At 45.5% G+C, this 27,203-nt stretch overlaps 1 protein-coding gene across 5 annotated transcripts in view; it reads right to left on the bottom strand.

Annotated features, from left to right (window-relative positions):
• Positions 1-27,203, bottom strand: part of BBS2 (Bardet-Biedl syndrome 2) — a 64,505-nt gene that overhangs the window by 36,240 nt on the left and 1,062 nt on the right. The window contains exons 1-3 of one of the 5 annotated variants that reach the window (XM_057710618.1): positions 24,723-25,248; positions 20,561-20,723; positions 16,727-16,833 (exon numbers count right to left, since the gene is read on the bottom strand). The exons of 1 other annotated variant lie outside the window; for it this stretch is intronic. In XM_057710618.1, the coding sequence (XP_057566601.1) occupies positions 16,727-16,786 (60 nt within the window). In that variant the 5' untranslated portion in view covers positions 16,787-16,833; positions 20,561-20,723; positions 24,723-25,248. Of the gene's footprint in view, positions 1-16,542; positions 16,685-16,726; positions 16,834-20,560; positions 20,724-24,722; positions 25,249-27,203 lie in introns of those variants that run through there. 3 more of the 5 variants (XM_057710619.1, XM_057710617.1, XM_057710620.1) reach the window with 3 other exon arrangements.

Consider the following 27,203-nt stretch of genomic DNA (forward strand, 5'->3'; position numbering starts at 1 on the left):
TGGGGATCAGAGGACGGGAGAGAAAGGGGATGGGGAGGAAGACTGAGTCCTCCCCCACTGCTGGGTATGACTTGGGCAATGGATGCATCCGTTCCTCTATCTCCCACCACAGCTCCTGCGGGGAGTTCTTCAACTTCAGCTGCAGCTTTCACCTGCTTCTGGTACCACCGTCTCCTTCCTCCGGGCCTGGTGAGTACCAGCTTCCCACTGTGCTGGTCTCCAGGTGCCTGGTCATCCCTTCTGGGTTTCCCTTAGCCCTGCCCACACCTCTACACCCTGTCCCTTCATTGACCCTCTTCCTCTATATGTTTTGTGCCCTCTCTTTCCTGCTGAAACCTGACTGATGCACAGGTTGTGCTTCCCAGGCTGTCGAAGATGGAAAGGAAAAAATAGTAACTTTACAGGGGAGAAATCTGGCGGACACCACCTTGATCGAGTGGTCAAGGTCAGCATCATGTAGGCATTTCCCTTCTGTGCTGTTCTTCCCCCAAATCCATAAAACCTGTCTAATTATGAGAAAACATTAGATAAACCCCAAATAAGGGACATTCTGCAAAATACCTAACCAGTGCTCCTCAAAATTGCCAAAGTCATGAAAAGCAAGGCAAGACTGAGAAACTATCACAGGGTGGGAGGGATTCAGGAGACAGGAGACATGATTGGACTGGATCTTGGAACAGAAAAAGGCCATTAGTGAGGAAACTGGTGAAACCTCATTAGGGTTTATAGTTTGGTTAGTGATATCTTGCCAATGTTAATTTCTCAGTTTTGACAGACGTTCCGTGGTTGTGTAAGATGATGGCATTAGGGAAAGTTGGATGAAGAGTCTACAGCAACTCTCGCCTAGGGCTGGGGATTGGAGTGGTGATGGGAGGGAGGACTGACTCTAAAGGGGCACGAGGGAACTTTGGGGGTGATAGGAATGTTATATATTTTGATTGTGGCTGTGATTACATACATGTATACATTTATCAAAATTCATCAGCTGTACACTTAAGTAATTTTATTGTATGTAATTTATGCCTCTAGGAAGTAGGTTTTTTTTATATTTTTAAATCAAAATATAAGATCATGTCACTCCCATACATAAAATCCTCCAATGGCTTCCCATTACAAGTTGAACAAAATCTAAACTTTTAACTTGGCCTACAGAACTCTGGTGTCTGTGAATCATCCCAACACACCAAGTATGGTCTCACCTCAGGGTCTTTGCACTTATGGTTTCCTCCACCTGAAATGTTCCCCAACCAGGGATCAAATCCGTGCCCACCGGACCGCCAGGGAAGTCCCCTTATTTTTTTTTTTTAATAAATTTATTTATTTATTTATTTATTTATTGACTGTGTTGGATCTTTTTTGCTGTGCACGGGCTTTCTTTTAGTTGCAGTGAGTGGGGGCTACTCTTAGTTGTGGTGTGCGGGCTCCTCATTGCCGTGGCTTCTCTTGTTGCGGAGCACGGGCTCTAGGTGCATGGGCTTCAGTAGTTGCAGCACATGGGCTCAATAGTTGTAGCTCACAGGCTTAGTTGCTCTGCGGCATGTGGGATCTTCCTGGACCAGGGATGGAACCCATGTCCCCTGCATTGGCAGGCGGATTCTTAACCACTGCGCCACCTAGGAAGCACCCCCCCCCCCCTTATTTCTTTACTTGTTTTTTTGTCTCTCCACACTACAATTCAAGTGTCTTGCCCACTTTTGGTAAGGAAGCCCAGTACACAGCAAGTCCCCAAACCCCAACACCTGAAGAGAAAGAGACAGGAAATCAGGCAGATGGAGGTCAATATACTACTTTATCCCTGGTAAGAAAAGATAAAGAAGAATGTGACTTCTATTTGCCAGAAAATGAGCTTCCTAATCCTGAACGCCAGAATCAGGAGATCTGTTCATCACTGGAAAACCACAGGCCAAGTCCTGGAGGCAGGCCTCTTTCACCACGCTTCTGGGAGTAGGCAGGCCAGCACTCCGGAGGCAGCCGAGCTGCGCACCCCAGGAGTAAGAGCAGAGCAGCAGGAGCAAAGGACACCAGGGACGTTATGCAATGTTCTCACTCCCTCCACAAAGAATACTCCAGCCTAACATCGTCCAAACGTCTTCAACAGTTCCTGGCACATAATGGCTGCACTTTAAATATTTGGTGAATGAATACATTAACATTCACGTCTTAGATAACTCACTTGGCAGGACTTACTAAACCACCTTCCAGTTCCCTCCATCTGGAATGCTCAGCCCCCAAAGCATTTCAATCCTGACTCCCATGCGTCAATCAGATCTCAGCTCAACACTTCCCCCCTCAGAGAGGCCTGCCCGTAGCCCCCATCTCTCTCTCTCTCATGACTCTGCTTCTCTAAATCCCACTCTTTAGGACCAGCCTACATACCTTCCCCCCACTGAAAAACTCAAAACAGACCATATGGTTTTGTATTACTGAGCATTAAGAAGTGACGTGTCTTCCTTTTTCTTGTTTTGTACCAAGACCATGCCTGACATTCTGGGCATGATGTGAGCAAGATTCATGATTCTGGGTCAGCCAGTGATTCCTGAAGCGAAGAAGGGAAGCCATGAGGGAATGATTAGCGTTTGCACACAAATGAGGATCAGGAGTTTTGGGGTTTTTTTTTTTAGTAGAAACAACAATAAAGCAATGTTTTAATGCATCACATTCTCAGTTATTCAAAGGCTTAGTGAGTTACACTTAAAGACTCTTTAAGAAAGATTTTTGTCTAGCAGGATTCAAATATTATAATAGGGATCAAACAATTCACTGGAAGAAACACATTTTGATTAATTTCTGTTGATGTTCTTTCTAATACTCTCTGGCTTTAAGCCTAAGCTTCTGATTTTGAAATCCTTATGTAACTTACATGAGTTGTGATTTTTTTTTAATCTGCAAATCTGCTCTCCTTAATCTTTTTGTTGTTGTAATTGATGAAAAACTCCTCCCATTTTCATCTTCACCTGCTAAGCCCACCGTGGCAAAGGGTATTGACTGATGGGAAGGCGTGACCAGAGGTGTGCTGACATGATGAGTCCGCTCTGCCAGGGCAAGGAAGACCCCAGAGTCTTCAAGTGATTCCGAAATTAAACGAGGCCACACAGGATGCAGGAAGCCCAGTATCCAAGGAGCAGGGGAACCAGTTCCTGGCCCAGCCCATCCCCAGGGGTTCAGATCAAAGCTGATGGTTGAAGTCTGTTTCAGTTTCCAAGGAGTGTGTTCTTTATAGCTGCCTGGAGCCATACGTGGGCGTGGGCAGCACCCAACGCTGGCTGAGGCTTGTCTCAGCTTTTGTAACCACCTATTTGGGCAGGAAGCCAACCTCTGGGGCACCTGCTCTGGAAAGTTTGAGTTTTTCTACCTTTGTAGGAACTCCAGTAGCTGAAAGCAGTGTTCAGCTTTGCAGATCTGAGCATTCCGTCTTCAAGGGGCAGAGCAAGCTAAAGGAAACTCCATTTCTACAATCATGGCATTTCCCAGTAGGAAGGGGCCAGAGAAATTGCTAGCCCAACACAAGAATCACCATCCAGCCTATCTGAATACTTCCCATGATTGAAGGGCTTATGACTCACATGGAGGCCATTACATTTGCACATGATTCTCAGAAATCCCTTTTTATATTGGGCCATGTATCAGCCTCTCTATAGAAATAGACAGATTGGGACTTCCCTGGTGGCACAGTGGTTAAGAATCCACCTTCCAATGCAGGGGATTGACCAGGTTCGATCCCTGGTCTGGGAAGATCCCACATACCGCGGAGCAACTAAGCCCATGCACCACAATTACTAAGCCTGTGCTCTAGAGCCTGCGAGCCACAACTACTGAGCCCACGTGCTGCAACTACTGAAGCCCACGCACCTAGAGCCGGTGCTCCGCAACAAGAGAAGCCACCACAATGAGAAGCCTACACACCACAACAAAGAGTAGCCAGATTTGCTGCAACTAGAGAAAGAGTAGCCAGATTTGCTGCAACTAGAGAAAGCCCCACACACAGCAACGAAGACCCAACAGACCCAATGCAGCCAAATAAATAAATAAATTTTTTTTTTTTTTTAAAAAGAAATAGATTGACTTCATCACTATCCCCATGTGAGCTCCTCAGGTGTTTGAAGATGTCTCATCTTCCCTGAATGGCTTTTTTATGCTGAACACCCCCACGTGGATCCTTCAAAGGTTTGGGAGTTTGAGGGGCTGAAAGTCCTAGTTCTCTTACCCACCTGGACACACTTAACCATTACTTCTTCCTTAAGAAGCCTGCTGGGACTTCCCTGGTGGCGCAGTGGTTAAGAATCCACCTGCCAATGCAGGGGACATGGGTTCGGCCCTGGTCCAGGAGGATCCCACATGCCACAGAGCAACGAAGCCCACGCGTCAAAACTACTGAGCCCGCGCACCTAGAAGCCCATGCTCCACAACAACAGAAGCCACTACAATGAGCAGCCTGCGCATTGCAGTGAAGAGTAGCCCCTACTCACTGCAACTAGAGGAAGCCCGTGCGCTCCAACAAAGATCCAACGCAGCCAATAAATAAATAAATTTGTTTTTGTTTTTTTTAAAAAAGAAAGCTGCTTTGAGAAGAACTTTAAAGCAGACATGACATATTGTGAGCCCTTTCCTCCCCCACACACATTCTTTCCCTCCACCTGCCTCAAGCTCCCAGGGATAAGGTCGATGTGATGACAGCAGTACCACACAGAGAACAGGGGTGTCAGGCAGCCATGAAATTCTCCAACAGTGACACCAGGAGACAAAGATCGGGGATATATTTTGAAAAATAGACAAAAGCAAATGGCCAGAGCACTAAGGCTTGATGGGTGCTTGCAAGACACAGAAGACATGCTCAACTGGGATGGTGAGAAACTGAATGAAGGTGTGGGCAGGACTTGGGAAACCAAGTCTTAGGAAAAGGAGGCACCTGTTATAGGCTGAATTGTATCCCCCATACCAAAAAAAGGTATGTTGGATTTCTAACCCCCAGTGCCTCAGAATGTGACCTTATTTGTAGTTGGGGTCTTTACATAGATAATCAAGTTAAAAGAGGTCATCAGGACATCATAATCCAATATGACTAGTGTCCATGGCAGAGGGGAACTTTGGACACACACACACACAGAGAACACCATGTGAAGGTGAAGGTAGAGATCAGGGTGATGCTTCTACAAGCCAAGAGACACCAAAAATGGCCAGCAAACCACCAGAAACTGGGAGAGAGGCAAGGAAGAGATGCCTCTCTTGGCCCTCAAAAGGAACCAACCCTGCTGATACTTCAGTCCCAGACTTCTAGCCTCCAGAACTATGAGACAATATGTTTCAGTTGTTTAAGCCCCTCGGTTTGTGGTATGTTGTTATGGCAGCCCTGAAAAATGAATACACCACCTCTAGGCCTAAAGACACAAGGAAAGGAAACTACGGTCAGAAATAAATGAAATAGAAACAAAGAAAACAATAGCAAAAATCAATAAAACTAAAAGCTGGTTCTTTGAGAAGATAAATAAAATCGATAAACCTCTAGCAAGACTCATCAAGAAAAAGAGGGAGAGGACTCAAATCAATAAAATCAGAAATGAAACAGGAGAAGTTACAACGGACACCGCAGAGATAAAAAGCACCATAAGAGATTAATACAAGCAACTATATGCCAATAAAATGGACAACCTGGATGAAATGGACAGATTCTTAGAAAGGTATAACCTTCCAAGACTGAATCAGGAAGAAATAGAAAATATGAACAGACCAATCACAAGTAATGAAATTGAAACTGTGATTAAAAATCTCCCAACAAACAAAAGTCCAGGACCAGATGGATTCACAGGTGAATTTTATCAAACATTTAGAGAAGAGCTAACACCCACCCTTCTCAAGCTCTTCCAAAACATTGCAGAGGAAGGAACACTCCCAAACTCATTTTATGAGGCCACCATCACCCTGATACCAAAACCAGACAAAGATACTACAAAAAAAGAGAACTACAGACCGATATCACTGATAAATTTAGATGCAAAAATCCTCAACAAAATACTAGCCAACAGAATCCAACAACACATTAAAAGGATCATACACCATGATCAAGTGGGGTTTATCCCTGGAATGCAAGAATTCTTCAATATATGCAAATCAATCAATGTGATACACCATATTAATAAATTGAAGGATAAAAACCACATGATCATCTCAATAGATGCAGAAAAAGCTTTTGACAAAATTCAACACCCATTTATGATAAAAACTCTCCAGAGAGTGGGCACAGAGGGAACCTACCTCAACATAATAAAGGCCATATACGACAAACCCACAGCAAACATCATTCTCAATGGTGAAAAACTGAAAGCATTCCCTCTAAGATCAGGAACAAGACAAGGATGTCCACTCTCACCACTACTATTCAACATAGTTTTGGAAGTCCTTGCCACAGCAATCAGAGAAGAAAAAGAAATAAAAGGAATCTAAATTGGAAAAGAAGAAGTAAAACTGTCACTGTTTGCAGATGACATGATATTATACATAGAAAATCCTAAAGATGCCACCAGAAAACTACTTGAGCTAATCAATGAATTTGGTAAAGTTGCAGGATACAAAATTAATGCACAGAAATCTCTTGCATTTCTATACACTAACAATGAAAGATCAGAAAGAGAAATTAAGGAAACAATCCCATTCACCATTGCAACAAAAAGAATAAAATACCTAGGAATAAACCTAACCAAGGAGGTAAAAGACCTGTACTCAGAAAACCATAAGACACTAATGAAAGAAATCAAAGACGATAGAAACAGATGGAGGGACATACCATGTTCTTGGATTGGAAGAATCAACATTGTGAAAATGACTATACTACCCAAAGCAATTTACAGATTCAATGCAATCCCGATCAAATTACCAATGGCATTTTTCACAGAACAAGAAATTTTACGATTTGTATGGAAAGGCAAAAGACCCCGAACAGCCAAGACAATCTTGAGAAGGAAAGACAGAGCTGGTGGAATCAGGCTTCCTGACTTCAGGCTATACTACAAGGCTACAGTGATCAAGACAGTATGGTACTGGCACAAACACAGAAATACAGATCAATGGAAGAGAATAGAAAGCCCAGAGATAAACTATGGTCAACTAATCTATGACAAAGGAGGCAAGGATATACAACAGAGGAAAGGCAGCCTCTTCAATAAGTGGTGCTGGGAAAACTGGACAGCTACATGTAAAAGAATGAGATTAGAACACTCCCTAACACCATACACAAAAATAAACTCCAAATGGATTAAAGACCTAATGTAAGGCCAGACACTATAAAACTGCTAGAGGAAAACACAGGAAGAACACTCTTTGATGTAAATAACAGCAAGATCTTTTTTGATCCACCCCCTAGAATAATGGAAATAAAAGCAAAAATAAATAAGTGGGACCTAATGAAACTTCAAAGCTGCTGCACAGCAAAGGAAACTATAAGCAAGACAAAAAGACTGCCCTCAGAATGGGAGAAAATATTTGCAAACGAATCAACAGACAAAGGACTAATCTCCAAAATATATAAGGAGTTCATCCAGCTCAATATCAAAAAAACAAACAACCCAATCAAAAAATGGGCAGAAGACCTAAATAGGCATTTCTCCAAAGACGACATATGGATGGCCAAGAGGCACATGAAAAGCTGCTCAACATCACTAATTATTAGAGAAATGCAAATCAAAACTACAATGAGGTATCACCTCACACCAGTTGGAATGGGCATCATCAGAAAATCTACAAACAGTAAATGCTGGAGAGGATGTGGAGAAAAGGGAACGCTCCTGCACTGTTGGTGGGAATATAAATTGATACAGCCACTGTGGAGAACAGTATGGAGGTTCCTGGCAAAACTAAAAATAGAGTTACCATATGACCCAGCAATCTCACTACTAGGCATATACCCAGAGAACACCATAATTCAAAAAGACACATGCACTCCAGTGTTCACTGCAGCACTATTTACAATAGCCAGGACATGGAAGCAACCTAAATGTCCATCAACAGATGAATGGATAAAAAAGATGTGGTACATATATACAATGGAATATTACTCAGCTGTAAAAAGCAAGCAAACTGGGACATTTCTAGAGACATGGATGGACTTGGAGACTGTCATACAGAGTGAAGTGAGTCAGAAAGAGAAAAACAAATACCGTATATTAACACATATATGCGGGCTATAGAAAAATGGTACAAATCAACCAGTTTGCAAGGCAGAAATACAGACACAGATGTGGAGAACAAACATATGGACACTGGGTGGGGAAAGTGGGGAGGGTTGGGGGGGAATGAATTGGGAGATTGGGATACCAAATTGTATGCTCTAAATATATGCAGTTTATTCTATGTTAACTGTATCTCAATAAAAAAAAAAAAGACACAAGGGAAGGAAACTATTGTCTCAGGAGCCCAGTGAGGGTGCGCCTGGTGGGAGCTGTATTCACAGAGGTGGCAATGCAAGGAGGGAAGCAGTAAAGACCCCCACTGCTCTCTCCACCCACACTCCGAGTCTCCTGCAGTGCCTAAGCCAATGGAAACCAGCAGGCAAGGGAGATGGAAGATGCACATGGAGAATCTATCTGGAGGGGGGTGTTGTCCACTTCTCTTGGGACCTATCTGTGTGGAATCCGCAGCTGATGGACCAGGAAGGGAGCTCAGGGACACCCAATTCAACCCTTTTATTTGACCCCCGAGGAAACCGAGTCCCAAAGAGGGATGTAGCAACACGGCCAATTAAATGCAGAGACTAAAATTCAACCCTCTGGATTCTGAGTCATGCACTCCTTCCGCATATCAAGGCTGCTTTTTGTTTTACTGTTGTTGTCTCATCCTTCGACTGGAGCACCCTAACCTCTTTAGCACGATGTCTTTTTGAAAATGTTAATTTGTGATTTGAAGAGGTAACACTTTGATATCGTAACATATTAAAAGCTATCAAAGCATATGCAGAAAGATCTGGACAAATAGGAATCCTTGTGCACTGGGGATGGAAATGTAAAATGATGCAGCCCTTATGGAACCCAGTAGGACGATTCCTCAAAAAGTTAAGCATAGAATTACCATATGATAATTCCACCCCAGGTATATATCCAAAAGGTTTGAAAACATGTACTTAAACAGATATTTATACACGGATATTCATAGCAGCATTATTCACAATAACCAAAAGTGACAACCCAAGTGTCTACCAATAGGTGCACGCATAACTAAGAGGTCATATACACGGCTATATGGGATAATATATGACTGAACATTATTGAGCCATAAAAAAGAATGAAGTACCAAAACAAGCTACAACATGGATGAATCTTGAAGACATTATGCTACGTGAAATAAGCCAGACACAAAAGGACAAATAGGATATGATTCCACCTATATAAGGTACTAGAGTAGACAAATTCATAAAGAGAGAAAGGAGAATAAGTGTTACAAGGGGCTGGAGAGGTGGAAGGAATGGGGCGTTAATGTTTAACGGGTATAGTTTCTCTTTGGAATGATGAAAAGGTTCTTAAAATAAATAGTGGCGACACTTACATAGCATTGTGAATGTGCTTAATGCTACTGAATTGTATGCTAAAAATGGTAACATTTATGTTATGTATAGTTTACCATAATAAAAATGTATATGTATTTTTTAAAAGTGTTATACAATGGAAACAAAGTCCCCCTCTCACCCCCATACTCACCACCAGATCCCCTGCCTAGAGACACCCCTGAGACCAATTTCCTGGGTCTATCTGTGACTACACAGGTAAGTCCTCTCTTGCTATGTATACCCTTCTCCCTAGTTTTTGTTTTCTCCATAAATGGTAGCATACTAGACACAGGGTTTTACATTTTGCTTTTTGCACTTAACGATATCCTTTGGAGAGCATCCTCATTTTCCTCTTAAGGCCACAGAGGATATTCCTGGGGGAAGTCTTTTACACAGAAAGTGTTCAACTAACATTTGAAGATGACAACATTTGCATTTTAATAAGGTATGATGTCTTCACTCCAGAGAATGAATTAGGAATGACAGAATTTCAGAAACCTGCCGAGTATATGATGAGAGGTGAGAATACTGTCTTTTCAATTCAGCTTAACAAATATTTATGGGAAATTCCTTGATAGTCCAGTGGTTAGGACTTTGTACTTTCACCACCCATGGTCTGGGTTCAAACCCTGGTCAGGGAACTAAGATCCTGCATGCCACAGAGCCCAGCCAAAAAAAAATAAAATAAAATAAACACCTCCCCCCACCAAAAAAAACCAAAACAACCCCACAAATATTTCTGGAGGCCACACCAGGAAAAAGGTCCTTTGTGAGATGTTTGGTATAATAGCCAACAGCTATAAAACTCCTACCATGTGGCAGCTTCTGTCCTACACACTGTAACTTATTTAATCCTCAGCCTTATGATGTAGGTGCTATTATCAATGATTTCCATTGCACAGGTCAGGACTCCCAGGCATAAAGAGGTAAGTGACTTGCCTAAGATCACATAGCTAACGGATGACAGAATGGGGACTGAGCCCACAGAACAGGCTCTAGGGCCCTCGTTCTTGTTCACTACACGGCCGCCCTGCTGCCTCTTGGGCACACAAACAAGTATGGAATTTCATGCCAGGCCCTGGGCTTCCTCCCCACAGAGGTATAATGATGCCTTTGACCAAAGCCCCAAGCTCAGTGAGTTAACGACTGCAACAGGGGCCCAATCCCCCCTCATGCAAAACAGAGACGTGATCAGTGTTAAAGGAGAAATACATATGGAATGTTCTGGAGGTGAGAGGAAGGATGATGAGGAACCCCGAAACACCCCGTGGAGGAAGTAGCATCTTGGTATGAAAGGAAGCAACGTTTATAGAGCAGCTGTCCCACACCAGCCGCTTGATATGCTGAGTGCTCCCAACAACCTTATCATCACCTGCATTTCATAGGTGAAAAAAACTGAGGCTCCAGAGATGCTTTAAAGGGGTGAAAGGACTTCCCTGGTGGTCCAGTGGTTAAGACTCCAAGCTTCCAATGCAGGGGGCACAGATTCGATCCCTGGTCAGGGAACTAAGATCCTACATGCCGTGCGTCATGGCCAAAATTTTTTTAAATAACAAAATAAACAAACAAACAAATAAGTTGACTACTTGAGGATTTTCTTCCAAGGTGATAAATATTATTAAAACAAAGGCGGGGAGGGGGTGAAGCCAGCATCCTCTCCCAGGCTGGTCTCCAGGGTGGGGCCCGGCCACCCGCCTGGCAGGGTGTTCCCAATGCCAATGACATCAGCCCTCCTCTGTCGAGCTATGTGGGATTTTGAGTGAGCTTGGCATGAACTGCAGCCAACTAACAAGCCAAAAGCGCTTTGAAGATGACATTGCCCATAAAAAGGGCCAGTTCCCACAGTTGCAGGCTTTTAAGGCAGCGATGCTTTGGGGGAGGCTGCAGTGATGACAACAGAACAGAGTAGGGATTCCTGGGCAAAGGAACATTAAGCCAGGAGGCTCAGCTTCCACGCTGTTCCAAACATTTTCTTCTCTGGCCCCAGAGGTAGCCACAATCTAGGGCAGAGATGCCCAAACTTCTGTCTCCCGTGAAAATTTCCTCCAAATTTTGCCATTACTGCATTCTGCCTGTGCTATAATTTACTTAGTCTTTCCATTACATTGATTCAGTTAAAAATTATTCATCCTAAACACAAAACGTATGCAATTACAAATGCCTTGTGTTAGTTGCATTTCTTTCCAATATGCATAAAAGTCAATTAAAACTACTAAAACGTTTCTCGCACACCATCTTAACGCCTCTCCCTTTAGGGAACCCCAGATTAGAAAACCTCTCTCCCTGGTGAGCAGAGGATTCACTAACCCCACTCTTCTTGCTCCACGACCTTGAGCAAGTCTGGGCCTCAGGTTCCCCATCTCCAGGTTCCTCACAGCTCTTACATAACGAGGTGGTAAAATGCACAGATTCAAGCCAGTCAGCCTCAGTTAAAATTCCTGCCTTCCCTTTCTTGGCAGTGTGACTCCAGACAAGTCACTAAACTCACCTCTGGCTCAGTTGCACCATCTGTGAAATGGCGGCTACTGCACAGGGCTGTTGAGGGACCTTCTCTACGGAGCCTACCCTGACCACCCTATTGTATATGCCACGTGTCCCCTGTCCCCAGCAACTTCTGTCCCTCTTGCTTTTCTCTACTTGTCTTTTTCTCCATAGCAGTTACTACTTCCTAACAAACTGTAGGATCAACCGATGTTTATTTTATTTATTTGTTATTATTTTGGTCATGCCACATGGCATGTGGGATATTAGTTCCCCGACCAGGAAGTGAACCTGTGCCCCTGCAGTGGAAGTGCGGAGTCTTAAGCACTGAACCACCAGGGAAGTCCCATGCTCATTCTGTTTTTTCCTCTTGCTTTTCCCTGAGAAGGTAAATTCCGTGAGAGCTGGAAGAGTCGTCAGTTTTGTTCACTGATGTAACCCAAGCACCTACACACACATGCCTTTTAAATCTGGGGAGCTACTGTGGTTATCCTGCAGTCTGGAAGTCACCATCCATGACGTGGCTGCTCACCTGTTTCCCCACAGCCCTCCTACGCAGCATCCTTCACATTTTGGGATCCCTGCCAGTCAGACAGATTTGTTAAAAATGATACCTGGTTGTAGTTTGAATTTGCGTTTCTATTAGCATAAGTGTAGATGAGTATCATATCATTTGCTCTAAGAGCCATTTGTGTTATTTTTCTATCATGTCTCTCTGCACTTATATGAATGGTCTAAGTTTTCTACCACAGGCCCAGCCCTCCCACAGGGAAACCCATGGCCTGGATCTCAGGCTGAGCCCTCTTTGGACCCCTCTGAGGACTGAAAAGATAGAGGATGCTTATCTTCTGACGCGTCCAGGTCACAATCCTGCCCTTTTGGGTTTTCTAGCTGTAAACCGAGGGCGATAATTTACTACCGGGACTGGAAAGGCGACTCAGCCCAGGCCCAGGGCAGCCCCCAGCTCTCCCATCAGCAAGCTGCAGGTGCCTGTCTCACTGGCAGGCCTGTCCTCAGACTTTTCAGAACTCCTGCCTGCTCGCCCCCGGGGAACAGAACTTCTTAGTCCTTCTGGGTTTCTATTTTCTCCCCACATCTTTAAAAAGCTGTGGTGGGAACAGAACACTTCATTCAAAGGAGGCCCTGAATGGCCCTTTTGTGCTGCATCAATTCCAGGAACCAGCTCAGGTTTCTCTGAAAGAGAAAAGACTTGGACAAAAGCTGGCATCCTAAGAACCCGGGAGGCCGGGTCCTCATTAATTAGCCACTGGCATCTCTGCCTCTTTAGTATGCAAACAGAGCCTCTGCAACTTGAGCTTTCCCTTGACCCAGCTCTGTATAGATATTGATTTTAGAGAATGGGGTTTTTTTCCCTCCAGCATTTGCAAGGAGAGCGCCACAGATGGGGGCTTTTTCTACCTGGGGACGTGGCTGAGGATGGTATTTCCAGGCGTCAGTCATGATCTTGACTCTGCATGCATGGTGGGCAAAGCCCAGGGTTCTGAACAGATAGACAGGGGCTCAACTCCTTGCTCTGCTCCTTCCTGTCTGGATGACCTTGGCAGATGACCTCTCTGAGCCAGTGTTGTCATCCCAATGTGGATCTACAATAGTACCTACTTTACAGGTGAGATTCTGGTGTCTCGGGGTGAAGAAAAGATGCAGAAAGGGCATCTGGAGATCACAGAAGATGTATTCGCTGGCCAGGCTTTCCTCAAAGGAGATGAGACCAAGGGAGTAACCACTGAGTTCCAGAATAATGTGATCAAATCCTAACATTTCTCTTTGGGTTGAAACTCATCAACTTTTTATTACCCTGTTATTCTCAAGGTTAAAAAAAAGAAATCTTTACCCTGGCTCCTAAAACCCACGTAAGCTGGACCTGCACCCTCCTAACCACCAATCCACCATTTGGCCTTAGGCTCTGAGGCCCCGGAAGTGTGGGCTTCAATTCAGGTCCAGGAACACTTAGTGCACCTTCACCCCTCCTCCAGCCTCTGATCCTGGAAGCGCCCTCAACCTGGAATATTGCCCAACTCTTGTCTCCACTCTGGCTAACCCTTGCTCAACATTCAGCTTTCAAGTGAAACATCACTTACGTGGGACCAGAGGTGGGTTTCCTGAAACCCAGGGTGAATTATTGGCTTCTATGATCCCCTGCAAGTTCCATCTTGTAATGTGCACAGCGTATGTCATTTCTGACTCCCTGTTTTCCTCACTGGGCTGCAAGTTCCACAAGGATGCATTCCTGGAGCCGACACTGTGACTCCCTGTGACTGACCCCACTGAGTCTCTGGGCAAGGACAGAAATGGAACAGAAGAGAGGGAAGGGAAGGGGAGGGGAGGGGAGGGGAGGGGAGGGAAAGGAAGGGAAGGGAAGGAAAGGGAAGGGAAGAGAAGGGAAGGGAAAGGAAGGGGACGGGAGGGGAGGGGAGGGGAGGGGAGGGGAGGGGAGGGAAGGATAGGCTGCTGGGGAAGACACGGAGAAAGTGGGGGCTCCCTGGAATCCCACAGCATTGCTATCTGGGGAAGGCAGCCCCCCGCCCCCAGAGATGGGGGGCGCGGATATACAACTTGGTGGCACTTTAAGAAACAGTCCCCTTCTGAAATTTGGTGGGTACTTCACTCTTGGAAGGTTCAAAGTCATTTTCAAACCCTAATTACCCCACACATTAGAACCCCAGGGAGCCACCAGTCTTGGCCTCAATCCTCCCATGTGCAAATTAGAAAAACTGAGCCCCACAATTAAAAGCTTGCCTGGAGCCAAAAAGGAAATCAGCCTAAAAGGCTACTCATTCCTCAGGAAACCACTGGATAAACCGGAAACAAAGAGTACTTGGGGCATCAGTTTACTTTCCTGGGTGAGGGACACCCCCCCCCCTATAATTCCTTAATTCTCTACTGTGGATCTACTCAGTTCAGGGGCCACCAAGAGGCAGCACCCAGGCAGGCCACATTCAGCCCTCAAATATGTATTGCGAAGATCTCAATATTTTTTCAAAATAGAAGATTTTTAAAATAAAAATCTAGATTTGAGAGTTCTCTTGAACAATCCAAAGGTCTGGCAATACTGGCCAAGATTCCATTTTCACATGTACAAGTCTGGCTGGAGCTGAGCAGTGACTGCCTCCTTTACATAAGGTGTGTGGTCACCAATTTGCCACAGTCCCCACTACTCCCTCTTGTCTCCCATCTGGCTCACTTCTCTTATTCATGAAACCTACTGAACCCTGTAGGCATTCAAATCACAGTTCCTGAAGTATCTCCTACCCTTTGGCCTTCTCTGGGTTTCTCAACAAAGTCATGCTCTTTCCAGCCACAGGGCCTTTGCATATACTGTTCTCTCTGCCTAGAACACACTTTCCTCCACAAGTCTCAAGGGTTACTTCCGCTGTCTGAATTGTGTTCCCCTTAATGTATCTGTAGTTATCTCTCCTTTCACATATCACAACTTATAATTATTCATGTGTGTGCTTATTTATTTGTCTCCATCTCCCCTACTAAAATAGAAACCCAAGGAGGGCAAGGATTGCTTGCTGGATGCACTTGCAGCATGCAGCCCAGAACCTGCCTATCTTACGAACTTGGTAAATATTTGTTGCATGAATGAATGATGGATGCATGAGTGGGACTCTGCCAGGTCCATGAGTGTCCATTCAGTGACAAGGGGCCAATCCTCTCTGTCTTCCGTTAGGGTTAGTAAGAGGATACCATTCTCCCTGTGGGATTCACTCAAGCCTATGTTGGGCAGGCTCATGTGTCCCTTTCCCCAGAAGCTCTGGGCTGAAAGGTGAGTGAAAGCACTTAGGGGCATTTGCATTCAAACCCAAGTACATTTGTCAGGCAAGTACAGATGACTAAAGTGATCAAAGGGATGATGAGATGACACAGCTTGCAAATGAGGCTTCTTCCAGATGGAGAAAAAGGAGAGTTGAATTAAGCCTATAAAATCCCGAAGTGGATGCAGAGGGAGGGATGATGGACACCCAACCTCAACTATCAGAAGAAGGAGAGGTTCCACCTTGAAGTTTAAAAGACTTTAAGGCAAAGAAAAGCCACACACACACACCCCAACCTACTTTGCTCAGAAGGACCTTATGATGTTTTCTACCCCAAGGTAGAGGTGGGATGGGCCAAGAATAAAAACAGGTTTAAGAAGGCTTCAGATTGCGAGGTGACAGAGCTGAGGCTGGGCTGGAGGCCCTTTTACAACCGTGTGGTTAATATTTAGCTAATGTTGGATGAATGTGATGGTGTGAATATCACAGCGAAATTCATCTCCTGCAAGCGCTCACCAGACCCTGATCAAAGCAAGAGTGCTGCGGGGAATTCCCTGGCGGTCCAGTGGTTAGGACTCCAGGCTTTCACTGCCAAGGGCTTGGGTTCAATCACTGGTCGGGGAACTAAGATCCTACAAGCCACATGGCACAGCCAAAAAAAAAAAAAAAAAAAAAAGGAAAAAAGCAAGAGTGCTAGGTTAAATAGATTCAAATGATCATTTATTTGATGCTTCTGGTATCTCGAAGCTGTACCTGACTCATGTTGAAAAAATTCATCTCTCAAGCTTGGGGGTCAGCCATTCCAAGAGAGACAGCCACAGGGAAAGGTCCAGGGAGAGGATGGTGATGATGAAGTAGGTTTGGTATTTCATGCTGGATTCACGGAGAGGGGTCTCTAAAGAGGACAAAGGGATGAGGTGGCAGGAACAGGACTCACCAAGATCTGGTCAATAATCTGCTCCTGAAGTCTCAAATCCCAAGAGGAAGAGCGCTTCATCCTTGGCCGCCCCTGAGCTTCTCCTGGCCTCCTGCCGCAGCTCTCCCCTATAGACCCCAGTAAAACCAGAAAGGTGAGCCAGAGTATGAATGTGGGACTTACAGGTAAAAGCTAGGAGTGCTGGAGAAGGCTGCTTGTGAGAAGAGGCAGCCAGTTTCTGCCCATCACAAAAAGGACTTTACTGAAAACTAATGCTCCCCAAAAGGGGATAGACCTTCCCCAAAGGTAATGAGCTCCCTGTCACTGGAGGAGCGAGACCCCAGAGGTTATTTTCATGGCACTTGTAGATGGGATTCCAGCATCAAGTACTGACAAGGTTCTTTAGTGGGTGGTCTTGGATGGCCTTCAGAGGGAGGGTATTCAGACTCCCTGACATTCGATGCAATTTTTTGGATGAGCATCTCTTTTCTCCAAGGAAGGTGTTGATAACTCTCTTCAGCTTCTCAAAAGTGTTTATGACTTTAAAAAAATTAAAAGTCACTAAGAAGAACTGATGAGGTCACCATTTCCCAAACCTGGTTGCATATCAGAACATTTGAGGAGTTAAAAAAAAAAAAAAAATAGGAGACCCACCCCAGATCCCACTCCAAGCCCACCGAATCAGAATCCCAAATATTTGTGTCTTTTAAAAGCTTTCTGGGGCTTCCCTGGTGGTGTAGTGGTTAAGAGTCTGCCTGTCAATACAGGAAAGGCAGGTTCAAACCCTGGTCCAAGAAGATCCCACATGCCGAAGAGCAACTAAGCCCATGCACCACAACTACTGAGCCTGAGCTCTAAAGCCTGTGAGCCACAACTACTGAAACCCACATGCTACAAGTACTGAAGTCTGCATGCCTACAGCCCATGTTCTGCAACAAGAGAAGCCACCACAATGAGAAGCCTGCACAACGCAACGAAGAGTAGCCCCCACTCGCTACAACTAGAGAAAACCAACGCACAGCAACAAAGAGCCAACACAGCCAAAATAAATAAAATAAAATAAAAATAAATAAATAAATTTTTTAATATTTAAAAAAAAATTAAAAAAAAAAAAGCTTTCTCTGGATAATTCTGAAACCCTTAACCAGGGACTGGTCTGAAGTCTCTAGAAAATAGTATACAAAAGCCTTAGTGAATTTTAAGAGACTCTGCACTCTTGAAGCTTTAGAATTCTGAGAAAGAGGTCACAAAATAGGACCCTATGGGCTGCTCTGGCCTATGGATGTGTTTGTTCACAAGGAGAGTATTTCAAAACAATAAACAAACAACTTTGATTACTATTTAAAAATTGGAATATTTCACACATATACACAAAATCCAGTTTTACATTTCTCCTACAGAATCAGAAGAGATGGTAAAATTTGACCCTCATTCCCGAATCCCAATATTCAACTGGAGCTTAGACAATCAGCCACAAGTCCCCACTACTGTCTATTACTATAATCAGTTGACTTTGCTCTTATGCATTAACTATCTAGCCCCCAAAGTCACTTAAGTTTGAGACCCCTATTTGAGGTTTCCCCAGCCTTCACCGTGGGGAGATCCTACGGTGATTCCCAAATTGAGACAGGGGCCATCTGCTCCTGGCTGAGCTGGAACCTGAGGGGCCTCAGGTCCAGACTTTCCCCAGCCCCCTGCCTCCCACCCTGCTGACATCTAGGAGTTCTCCTGTCACTCCAGCACTGGGGCCAAGGACTTCAAAGCCAAACAACATCCAAATTGAATTGGCACTAATCCTTTTCAGTCTCAACCTCTTTTCCTCTGCCAGGCAGAACCTTCCCGCCTCTGCTGGCTTCCTATTAAAATTAACAAGCGTTGCGGGCAGGCATCAAAGGCAGGGTTGTGCCTTTAATACCCCACGCAGGCCCAGGCTGTGATCCCAGCCTCCCTCCCCCACCTTACTCTCTTCCAACTGAACTGGGTGGCTTCAGCTGGGAGTGCCAGAATCAGAACATTGGCCATCCTTGTCTGTTTGATATATGCACCAAGGAAAATTCCCGGGCCAGCAGAACATCTTCACAGCAATTTTCTTCAAACTGCCCCGCAAAAACTGGCCAATTATTCTTAAGAGGCACCCCAGGAAGAGTGTGCTATTATCCCCATTTTATTGGCAGGGAAACTGAGGTCAAATGGCTTGCCCAAGGCCATACAGAGAAAGAGGGAGATGGAATCAAAGCAGTGGCAGCGCAAATCTATGTTCATCTGAGGCTCACTCAGACCTGTATCTGGCCCAGTACAGGTGCTCCTGCCCAGCTGGGTTGTCCTGGCCACTCCTCCTGGTTCTCACGCTGGGTTTCTCAGACCCGAACTTCACAAAAACATTAGTAACCCCTCAGGTGTTGAGGGAGGCAACACGCTCTGTCATCAACCCCTTTACAATGAAGGAAATGACTGCAGTGGATAATTATTCTCTTCTCTACAACCCTCAAACTGTTGTCTTTGTTTTTTCTCCCTAACATTAATTGGCAATGATCTGATTATTTTCAAAGAACTATGTATTTATACTGGAGAAACCAACAAATTCAATAACAAGAGCACTATGGTTCTGAGTTAAATCCCTGTCACACTGGGGAAGGCTCTATGCGTTAAGCCTTGGTCCCTCTATCTAAGGGGCCTGTTTAAACAGGAGTCCCCAGACCCTAAGGATTTTGAAACTGGAGAAGATGTTGCTCTGGCAAGCCCATTGTTGGGAGAACACACTGCAGGGCCTGGACTGTTGAATTCACTCCCACATCCTTGGAGGAAAAGTGCCTGCAGAATTAACAATTAGTGAAGTTTTGGACTTCCCTGGTGGCACAATGGTTAAGAATCCACCTGGCAACGTAGAGGACACAGGTTTGAACCCTGATCCAGGACGATCCCTTGTGCCATGGAGCAACTAAGCCCGTGCGCCACAATAAGAGAAGCCATTGCAGCGAGAAGCCCAGGCACCGCAATGAAGAGTAGCCCCTGCTCACTGCACCTAGAGTAAGTCCATGTGCAGCAACAAAGATCCAATGCAGCCAAAAATAAATAAAATAATAATAATAATAAAGTTTTTAAAAAAACAATTAGTGAAGTTTCTCCAAGAAGTGGCTTTGATCCCAAAGCTGTGGATACAAACTGCTTTGGGTGGGGGGTGGGATGTTGGCTGAGGGGCTTACCCCTCTAGAAATCTTAGAAACAGGCATCTTCTAATCAAGCTGCCTCAGGACTTCCCTGGTGGTCCAGTGGTTAAGACTCTGTGCTTCCAACGCAGGGGATGCCGGTTCCATCCCTGGTCGGGGAACAAAGATCCCACGTGCCGTGTGGCGTGGGCCCCCCACCCCCCAAAAAAAGCTGTCTCTTTACCTGCACCCAGAACACAGCTGGGAGAGGCCCGAGTAGTCATCCAGCTATGACCACCTTCTTGTTGTTTCGGGGAAACTGTGGCCCAGGGCAGGAAAGTGAACCATCCCAGTGAGTGAGTTTAGAGGACTCAGTTGCCCTGACTCCCCGGCTGGGCTTCTTGCCCCAGGAGAGACAAAAGAGGAGACAAGAGAAAAAGTGAGATGTGCGAGGGTAAAGGGGGAATGTGAGGAAAGGAAGAAGAGGAAGAAGAAAGGCAAGCAAAAGAAGAGATGGACAGTGAGAGAAGAGGCAGGGGGAGAGACGGGCACAGAGATAGCCTTGTTTATTTCACCATCTGAGCATACGAGTCTGTGATGCTCACCAATGGTTCCTTCCCTGGTGTCTCAGCTCCTCAGGAAAACCTTCTTCTTTGGACCCTTGGGAGAGGCAGGTGGCACTGCGTGGGGCCCTCAGCGGATACTTAACCCAAGCAGGTGGTTCTGCGAATGGCCTCACGCCACCGTCACCTAAGAGGTTTCAAAGGCCCTGGGACGTTTTCTTCCTCAGCGCACCACCTGGTCCAGCTGATCTGCACGGTGGGTACACGGGTGGCCGGGGCACTTCCCCTCTGGGGCTTCAGGCTCCCAATCTGTAAATGGGGTTGAGACTGAGACCAGGTCTGGACCACACTATTGCCCGGACAGCGCTGGCATTCGAGAATTATGTTAATTCCAGGAGTTCTGCTTCCCTCCTCCTTTTTTGAGAATTCCTGAGAAGTATTATAAAGCAAACCCAGAATGCCTTGCTAGGACGCAATTTCAACCTGGAGGAAGGGTTTCTAAACAAAGAGGGGAACGTGCAGGAGCCTGAAACGAGCTTTTCTGACGGGTCCCCTGGGGCCTGCGGAGGACCTGGGGCCTGCGGATGCAGCTGCGGCCGCCCCTCCACTCCCCCCACCCCCACCTTGAGTGGCCTTCCTGGGGATACACCAGGGTGTCCATCTTCTCCACCAACCCAGGCCACTCTGAGCCTCCCGAATGCGGAAATTATTAAAAAGCCAGGAAGGTGGGAAGACAGAGACTTGCCATGTATGTGAGAAAATAACATACAGACAGATCCCAAAGTGGGACTGCTCAGCGCTATGTCCTACGGAGCGATGGCGGAATGCCGCATTTTAGGAAGAAGGGTGGGCCCCGTAGGAGAGACCTGAGGGGCCAAAAGTCTTATGATAGTACTCTCAGCCTCGGCAGTAATTAGGGAAATGCAAATCAGCAGCCAAGGATATGCCATTTCACATCTGTCAGACTGGCAAAAATGAAGTCCGGCGGTACCAAGTATTAACAAGGCCATGGAGAATTGGGCACTTGAGTACATTGGTCATGGGAGTGTAAACCCCTGTGGTGAGCAATTTGGAAAGAGCGCGTAAAGCAGACCAAGTATGTCCCCTTCAATCCAGCAAGTCCACTCCTAGGTATACCCCCTAGAGAAACCCTGGCACATGTCACATATAGAAACACGTACACGTGGACATTCACAACAGCAGTGTTCATAACAATGAAAAAGTAGAAGGAAATGTCTAAATGCCCATCAACCAGATACACTGTGAAGCAGTCATATAATAGAATAATATAAAGTAGCTAAAATCATAAATTTCAAAATGCTGAGACAAAAAAGCCAAAAAAAAATTGTAAAAGGCTACACAGAGAATGATGCCATTTTATAGAACGTTTACAAACCTGTAAAACAAGGCTATGTAATTTTTATAGATACATACATATATAGTAAAAACTAGAAAAACATGCATAGACATGATAAACACTTCATGAAATTGGTTCCTGGGTTTGGTAGTGGAGTAAGAATGAGATATGGAAAGTTTACACATGGGGTTTCCACTCTGATTATTTTGTTCCTTTAAAAACTGAAATGAACAGGACAATGTTAATATCTGACAACATTGGAAGCTTCTGTATTTAATTTGCTATTCTTATCTGTTTTTGAAATCATTCCGAATTTAAAAAATAATCTTAACGAGAGAAAACACCACTATTGAGAACAGTATGGAGGTTCCTTAAAAAACTAAAAATCGGGGCTTCCTAGGTGGTGCAGTGGTTAAGAATCCGCCTGCCAATACAGAGGACATGGGTTCGATCCCTGCTCCAGGAAGATCCCACATGCCGTGGAGCAACTAAGCCCGTGAGCCAGAAAAAGAAAAAAAAACAAACTAACTAAAAATGGAACTACCATATGAGCCAGCAATGCCATTCGTGAGCATATATTTGGAGAAAACCATAATTTAAAATGATACATGCACCCCAATGTTCATTGCAGCACTATTTACAATAGCCAGGAAATGGAAACAACCTAAATGTCCATTAACAGATGAACAGATAAAGAGGATGTGGTACATATATATAATGGAATACTACTCAGCCATAAAAGAGAAATAATGCCATTTGCAGCAACATGGATGGACTGAGAGATTATCATACTAAGTGAAGTAAGTCAGACAGAGAAAGACAAGTATAATATGATATCACTTATGTGTGGAATCTAAAAAAAAAAAATGATGATCTAATGAACTTATTTAGAAAACAGAAACAGACTCACAGACTTCGAAAACAAACTTATGCTTACCAAATGGGAAGGGATAAATTAGGAGTTTGGGATTAACATATACATACTACTATATATAAAATAATAAGGACCTGCTGTATAGCACAGGGAACTCTGCTCAATATTCTGTAATAACCCATATGGGGAAAGAATATGAAAAAGAATGGGTATATGTATATATATAACTGAATCACTTTGCTGTACACTGCAACTAACACAACATTGTAAATCAACTATAATATAAAATTTTTAAAAACATTATTTAGATTCACATGTAATGGGTTTATTATTGTTATTTTAAAGAATTAGTAAATAAATGTTTTGGGAAAAAAAAACAAAACAAAACAAGAAAGTGCAGGGGGCCTGAGCTGCAATTGGAATTCCAGGCGCAGATCTGGACGTTCCCACGGTTCCCTCGGGCAAGGCCATGAACCTCGAAGGCAGACCTGTGTCCAACGGTCTTTCAGCTGGTTCTAGGTGCAGCAACCCTGCTCCACACCCAGCACCCAGATAAAATCATTATAAGAGGGATGGCGGGGTGAGAGGCACAAAACAAAATGGATTTTAAAAAGAGGAGCTGCCCTTTTAAATAGGGGGAGGGGAGAGGGGTGGGACCTAGCATCCCATCTGCAGCAGCCCCTGCAATACACCTCCGTGAAACCCTGGGGCTCTGAGCCTGAACAGTGTGAAAACCCAATATTCCATGAGGAGCCCAGAGGTTACCTAGACAGGGAGAAATGAAGGGCTGAGACCAGGGTGAGGCAAGGAGGTACCTCAGGGGCCACGTTTAGGGAGGCACTCGTTCTCGGGGGGCTTTCAAATGCCGCCCTGCCCTGGTGTGTCCTCACAGAAACCCTGCTTGCTTTCTCCTTTTCCGATAGCTATGGATATGCTCACCGCCCCACCAGAGAGCAAGCTTGAGAGGACCAGGCCCTGGGTCTGGCTCACTTACTCCATCCAGAGGGCTAACCCGAGCAGGGCACATAGTAGGCCCCAAATATGTTTGCTGAATAATTGATTAAGGGAAGGAAGGAAGGAAAGAAGGGAGGGAGGGAGGAAAAAGGAGGGAAGGAGGGAGGGAAGGAGGGTCAGATAGAGGGAGGAAGGAAAGAAGAAAGGGAGAGGGTGAGGGAGGGAAGGGCGAAGGGAGGAAAGGTGAAATAAGGAATTATTTGAACCTCCTGCCCCCTCTCCAAAGCTCTCATCTGGGCATTCAGCCAACCTGGACCAGCCACGTCGCTGCTGGAGGCAATGAGTGTGGGTGACTGTTGGCTGTGGCTTTACTCATCCTCGCCTGGGGCCGTGTGCAAAGCAGAGGTCTCCCTTGCCCAGTGGGTGCTGAGCTACAGCCGAGGAGCTGCAGGCCTATGTAATTAACCAGCCGCCGCCAGCCCTGGACAGCGTGTGACGCTTGCCCAGGGTGCAGGTAGTTGGGCACCAAGCAAGGTGGCTCCTGATTAGCCGTGGCCTCCTTTCTACAGTCTACGGAGCTGGGACCCACCTCCTCACAGGCTGGGGACACACGGGCTGAGGGCTTCTTTACTGGGGCTCCGTGAGTGGAAATGGGAGCCAGAAAAGCAGAATTCTGTGTGTGTGTATATTTTGGTTGGGGGGAAAGATGTCTTAGAACTATCCGGAGAGAGGACAGCCCCAGCCCTTCTGGCATACACAGCTTGCTCAATCTCTCTGTCTGTCTCTCACATACGCACACACGTGCGCACACACACACACAGATACAGTTTGTCACCGTAGGTAATGGAACAAATCTCTGGAAATAAATACATTTAAAGGAAATGTGAAGAATCTCCGAGTTTGTCAAAATCTGCAGAACCTCTTCCTGATAAGATCTTTAAAAATCCCCTCAGTACAGTCCTCAGATCTCGGATCACACAGCAGGAGGCATCTCTTTAGCCCAGCAGGGGAGGGGTAGTTAGTGTGTGGGGGTGGGGGTGGGGGGTTGCCCCCGTGCCTCCCAACCAGCCTCCCACTCCAAAGCCCAACCCACCAGGGTTTGGGGCTCTGTGTGGGGACTCACCTCTCTGTGCCGTGCTTCTCCATCTTCTGTGACAAAGGTGCTCGCCCTTTATGTCCTTCACGGTTTCCTACTTCTCCTTTGTGCCGTCTACTCTAGGAACTCCTGTCCTGCTCTTTCCATCTTCCTCTTAAAGACGCCCACCTGATGTCTGGAGAGGTGACAGGCCTTGCCAAAGCACTGAGGCTGAACTCCAGGCATATCTGACTCCATACCTAGCTTCCTATCAACATATCACTCCACCATAAACATGAAATCTTAATACCTACCATTCCTCAAGTACATGGTGTGTTAAATGCCTAATCGTCTTCATTTTCCCTTAATCCTCACCATAACTCCATGAGTAGACCCCGTTATCCCCATTTTATAGTTGAGGTTCAGAGAGATAAAGGAGCTTGTCTGAGGTTGTATGGCAAGCAGCTGGAGAAGCCAGAATGGGAACCATGTGTGAAGGACACAGCCCATGATCTTCACGGTGCTCTCTCTTGATAGAGTGTGAAAGACTGATGAGATGTGCAGTCAGTGTGAGGACAACTAGACCGGGACTCACTTCCTGGATGTTAGTGGATGGTAAAGCTGGGAGGCAGGGACATGCAAATTACGCCTCAGGGAGGTACCATTACACCTCTTCACACTTATCAGATGGGCAAACATTTCAAAGTCTGAATATAGGAAGTACTGAAGGAGGAGGTGGGGAGAATGCTAGAGGGAATGTAAATTAAGCTCTTTGGAGAGCAATTACCCCTTACAACCTAGCCATCCTCCTTCTTGGGATGAGTGAGTCTTGTACACTCATTTACATGACATGAATGGGTAATTCCTTGCAACATTTTTTTAAGAAATATTTTTTATTTAATTTAATTAACTTATTTTTGGCTGCACCAAGCAGCTTGTGAGATCTCAGTTGCCCGACCAGGGATCAAACCTGGGTCCTCACAGTAAAAGTGCAGAGTCCTAACCACTGGACTACAAGGGAATTCTCCAGCAGCACTTTTTATAATAAAGAAAATGTGGTATAAAGGGCCCAGGGCAAGGGCAGGTGCAAGAAAGTCAGTTAGGAAATGAGTGCTGAATCTTCACGGGAGGTGATGGTGGCAGCAATGGAGGCAGACAAGGTGTTGATCTGGTTGGAGGTGCTGCAGGGAGCAGGAGCTCACTTGAGGAGTCTGAGATGCTCTTTGACATCTGCATGGAGATGCTGAGTAGCTGTCAGAAATAAGAGCGTGGAGCTCCAAAGAGAGGCGCGGGCTGGGAATGATAAATGGGGAGTCACCAGCACATAGGTGGTATTTAAAACCATGATCCTGATAATTTTTTACGTCTTGTAAATAAAAGAGCTGAAGCAAATACGACAATGTTGACATGTGTTAATTCCAGGTGGTAGATACAGTGGTGTTTGTAATGTACTTTTTAGTATGTTTGAACTTTTGTAATAAAATTAACAAACAGTATACAAAGCCACAAGGTTCCAAACTGCTAAACAGTTCTGCCTTAGACCTCAAGAGTGGGTGCTGGCAGTGAGTCAAGGAGCCAGCTCCAATTCCCCCACCACCAACCTAAGCTGGGCGACGAGCAGTTGATTCTGCCTCTCTGGGCCTCTGTTTCCCAACTTGGGTAAGAAGCTGGCCCGTGACTTCTCAGGGTTCTTCCAGTGCTGACCATCTTGATTCAAGCTGGTGTCCCCTGAGGCCCCTGCCTGCTTTGATTTGATCCACTCATGTCTTATGCCTACTCCTACAGGGGAAACCAGAAATACCCTATAAGAGGGCCTTGCAGGTGGAAGGTCAACTCTGACTCCAAATAGATGCAAACTGGACGTCCCTGGTGGCGCAGTGGTTAAGAATCCACTTGCCAATGCAGGGAACACAGGTTCGATCCCTGGTCCAGGAAGATCCCACGTGCCGCAGAGCAACTAAGCCTGAGAGCCACAACTACTGAAGCCCAAGCACCACAACTACTGAGCCCGTGTGCTGCAACTATGAATGAAGCCCGTGTGCCTAGAGCCCGTGCTGTGCAACAAGAGAAGCCACTGCAATGGGAAGCCCGCGCACAACGAAGAGTAGCTCTCCACAACTAGAGAAAGTCCGCATGCAGCAACGAACACCCAACGCAGTCAAAAATAAACAAACAGACGCAAACTACAGTAAGGGAACTCAGAAAGGAAGGACAGTGTCCCATGGTCCCCGGGCCCTGGGACCCAAAAGGAATTAGGCTGAGCTTAAAAGTTGGGAACCGAGAGACTAAAACTCTTCATGATATTTACTGCTGAACCAATCTGTCAGTTGCAATAGGCACAGATAATAATATTAATAGCGACACAATAATATTTATGTGTCAGATGCTGAACTAAGTGCTGAATATACATTCTCTCATTTAACCCTCCTGATGACAGCCCCATGGGGTTATCATTTTCATTAGCCACACTCAGCAGATGGGGAACCTGGGGCTCAAAGGGGTTAAGCAGCTTGCCCCAAACCATGCAGC

The sequence above is a fragment of the Hippopotamus amphibius genome, chromosome 16 (genome assembly GCF_030028045.1).
Source record: "Hippopotamus amphibius kiboko isolate mHipAmp2 chromosome 16, mHipAmp2.hap2, whole genome shotgun sequence".
NCBI lineage: Eukaryota > Metazoa > Chordata > Mammalia > Artiodactyla > Hippopotamidae > Hippopotamus > Hippopotamus amphibius.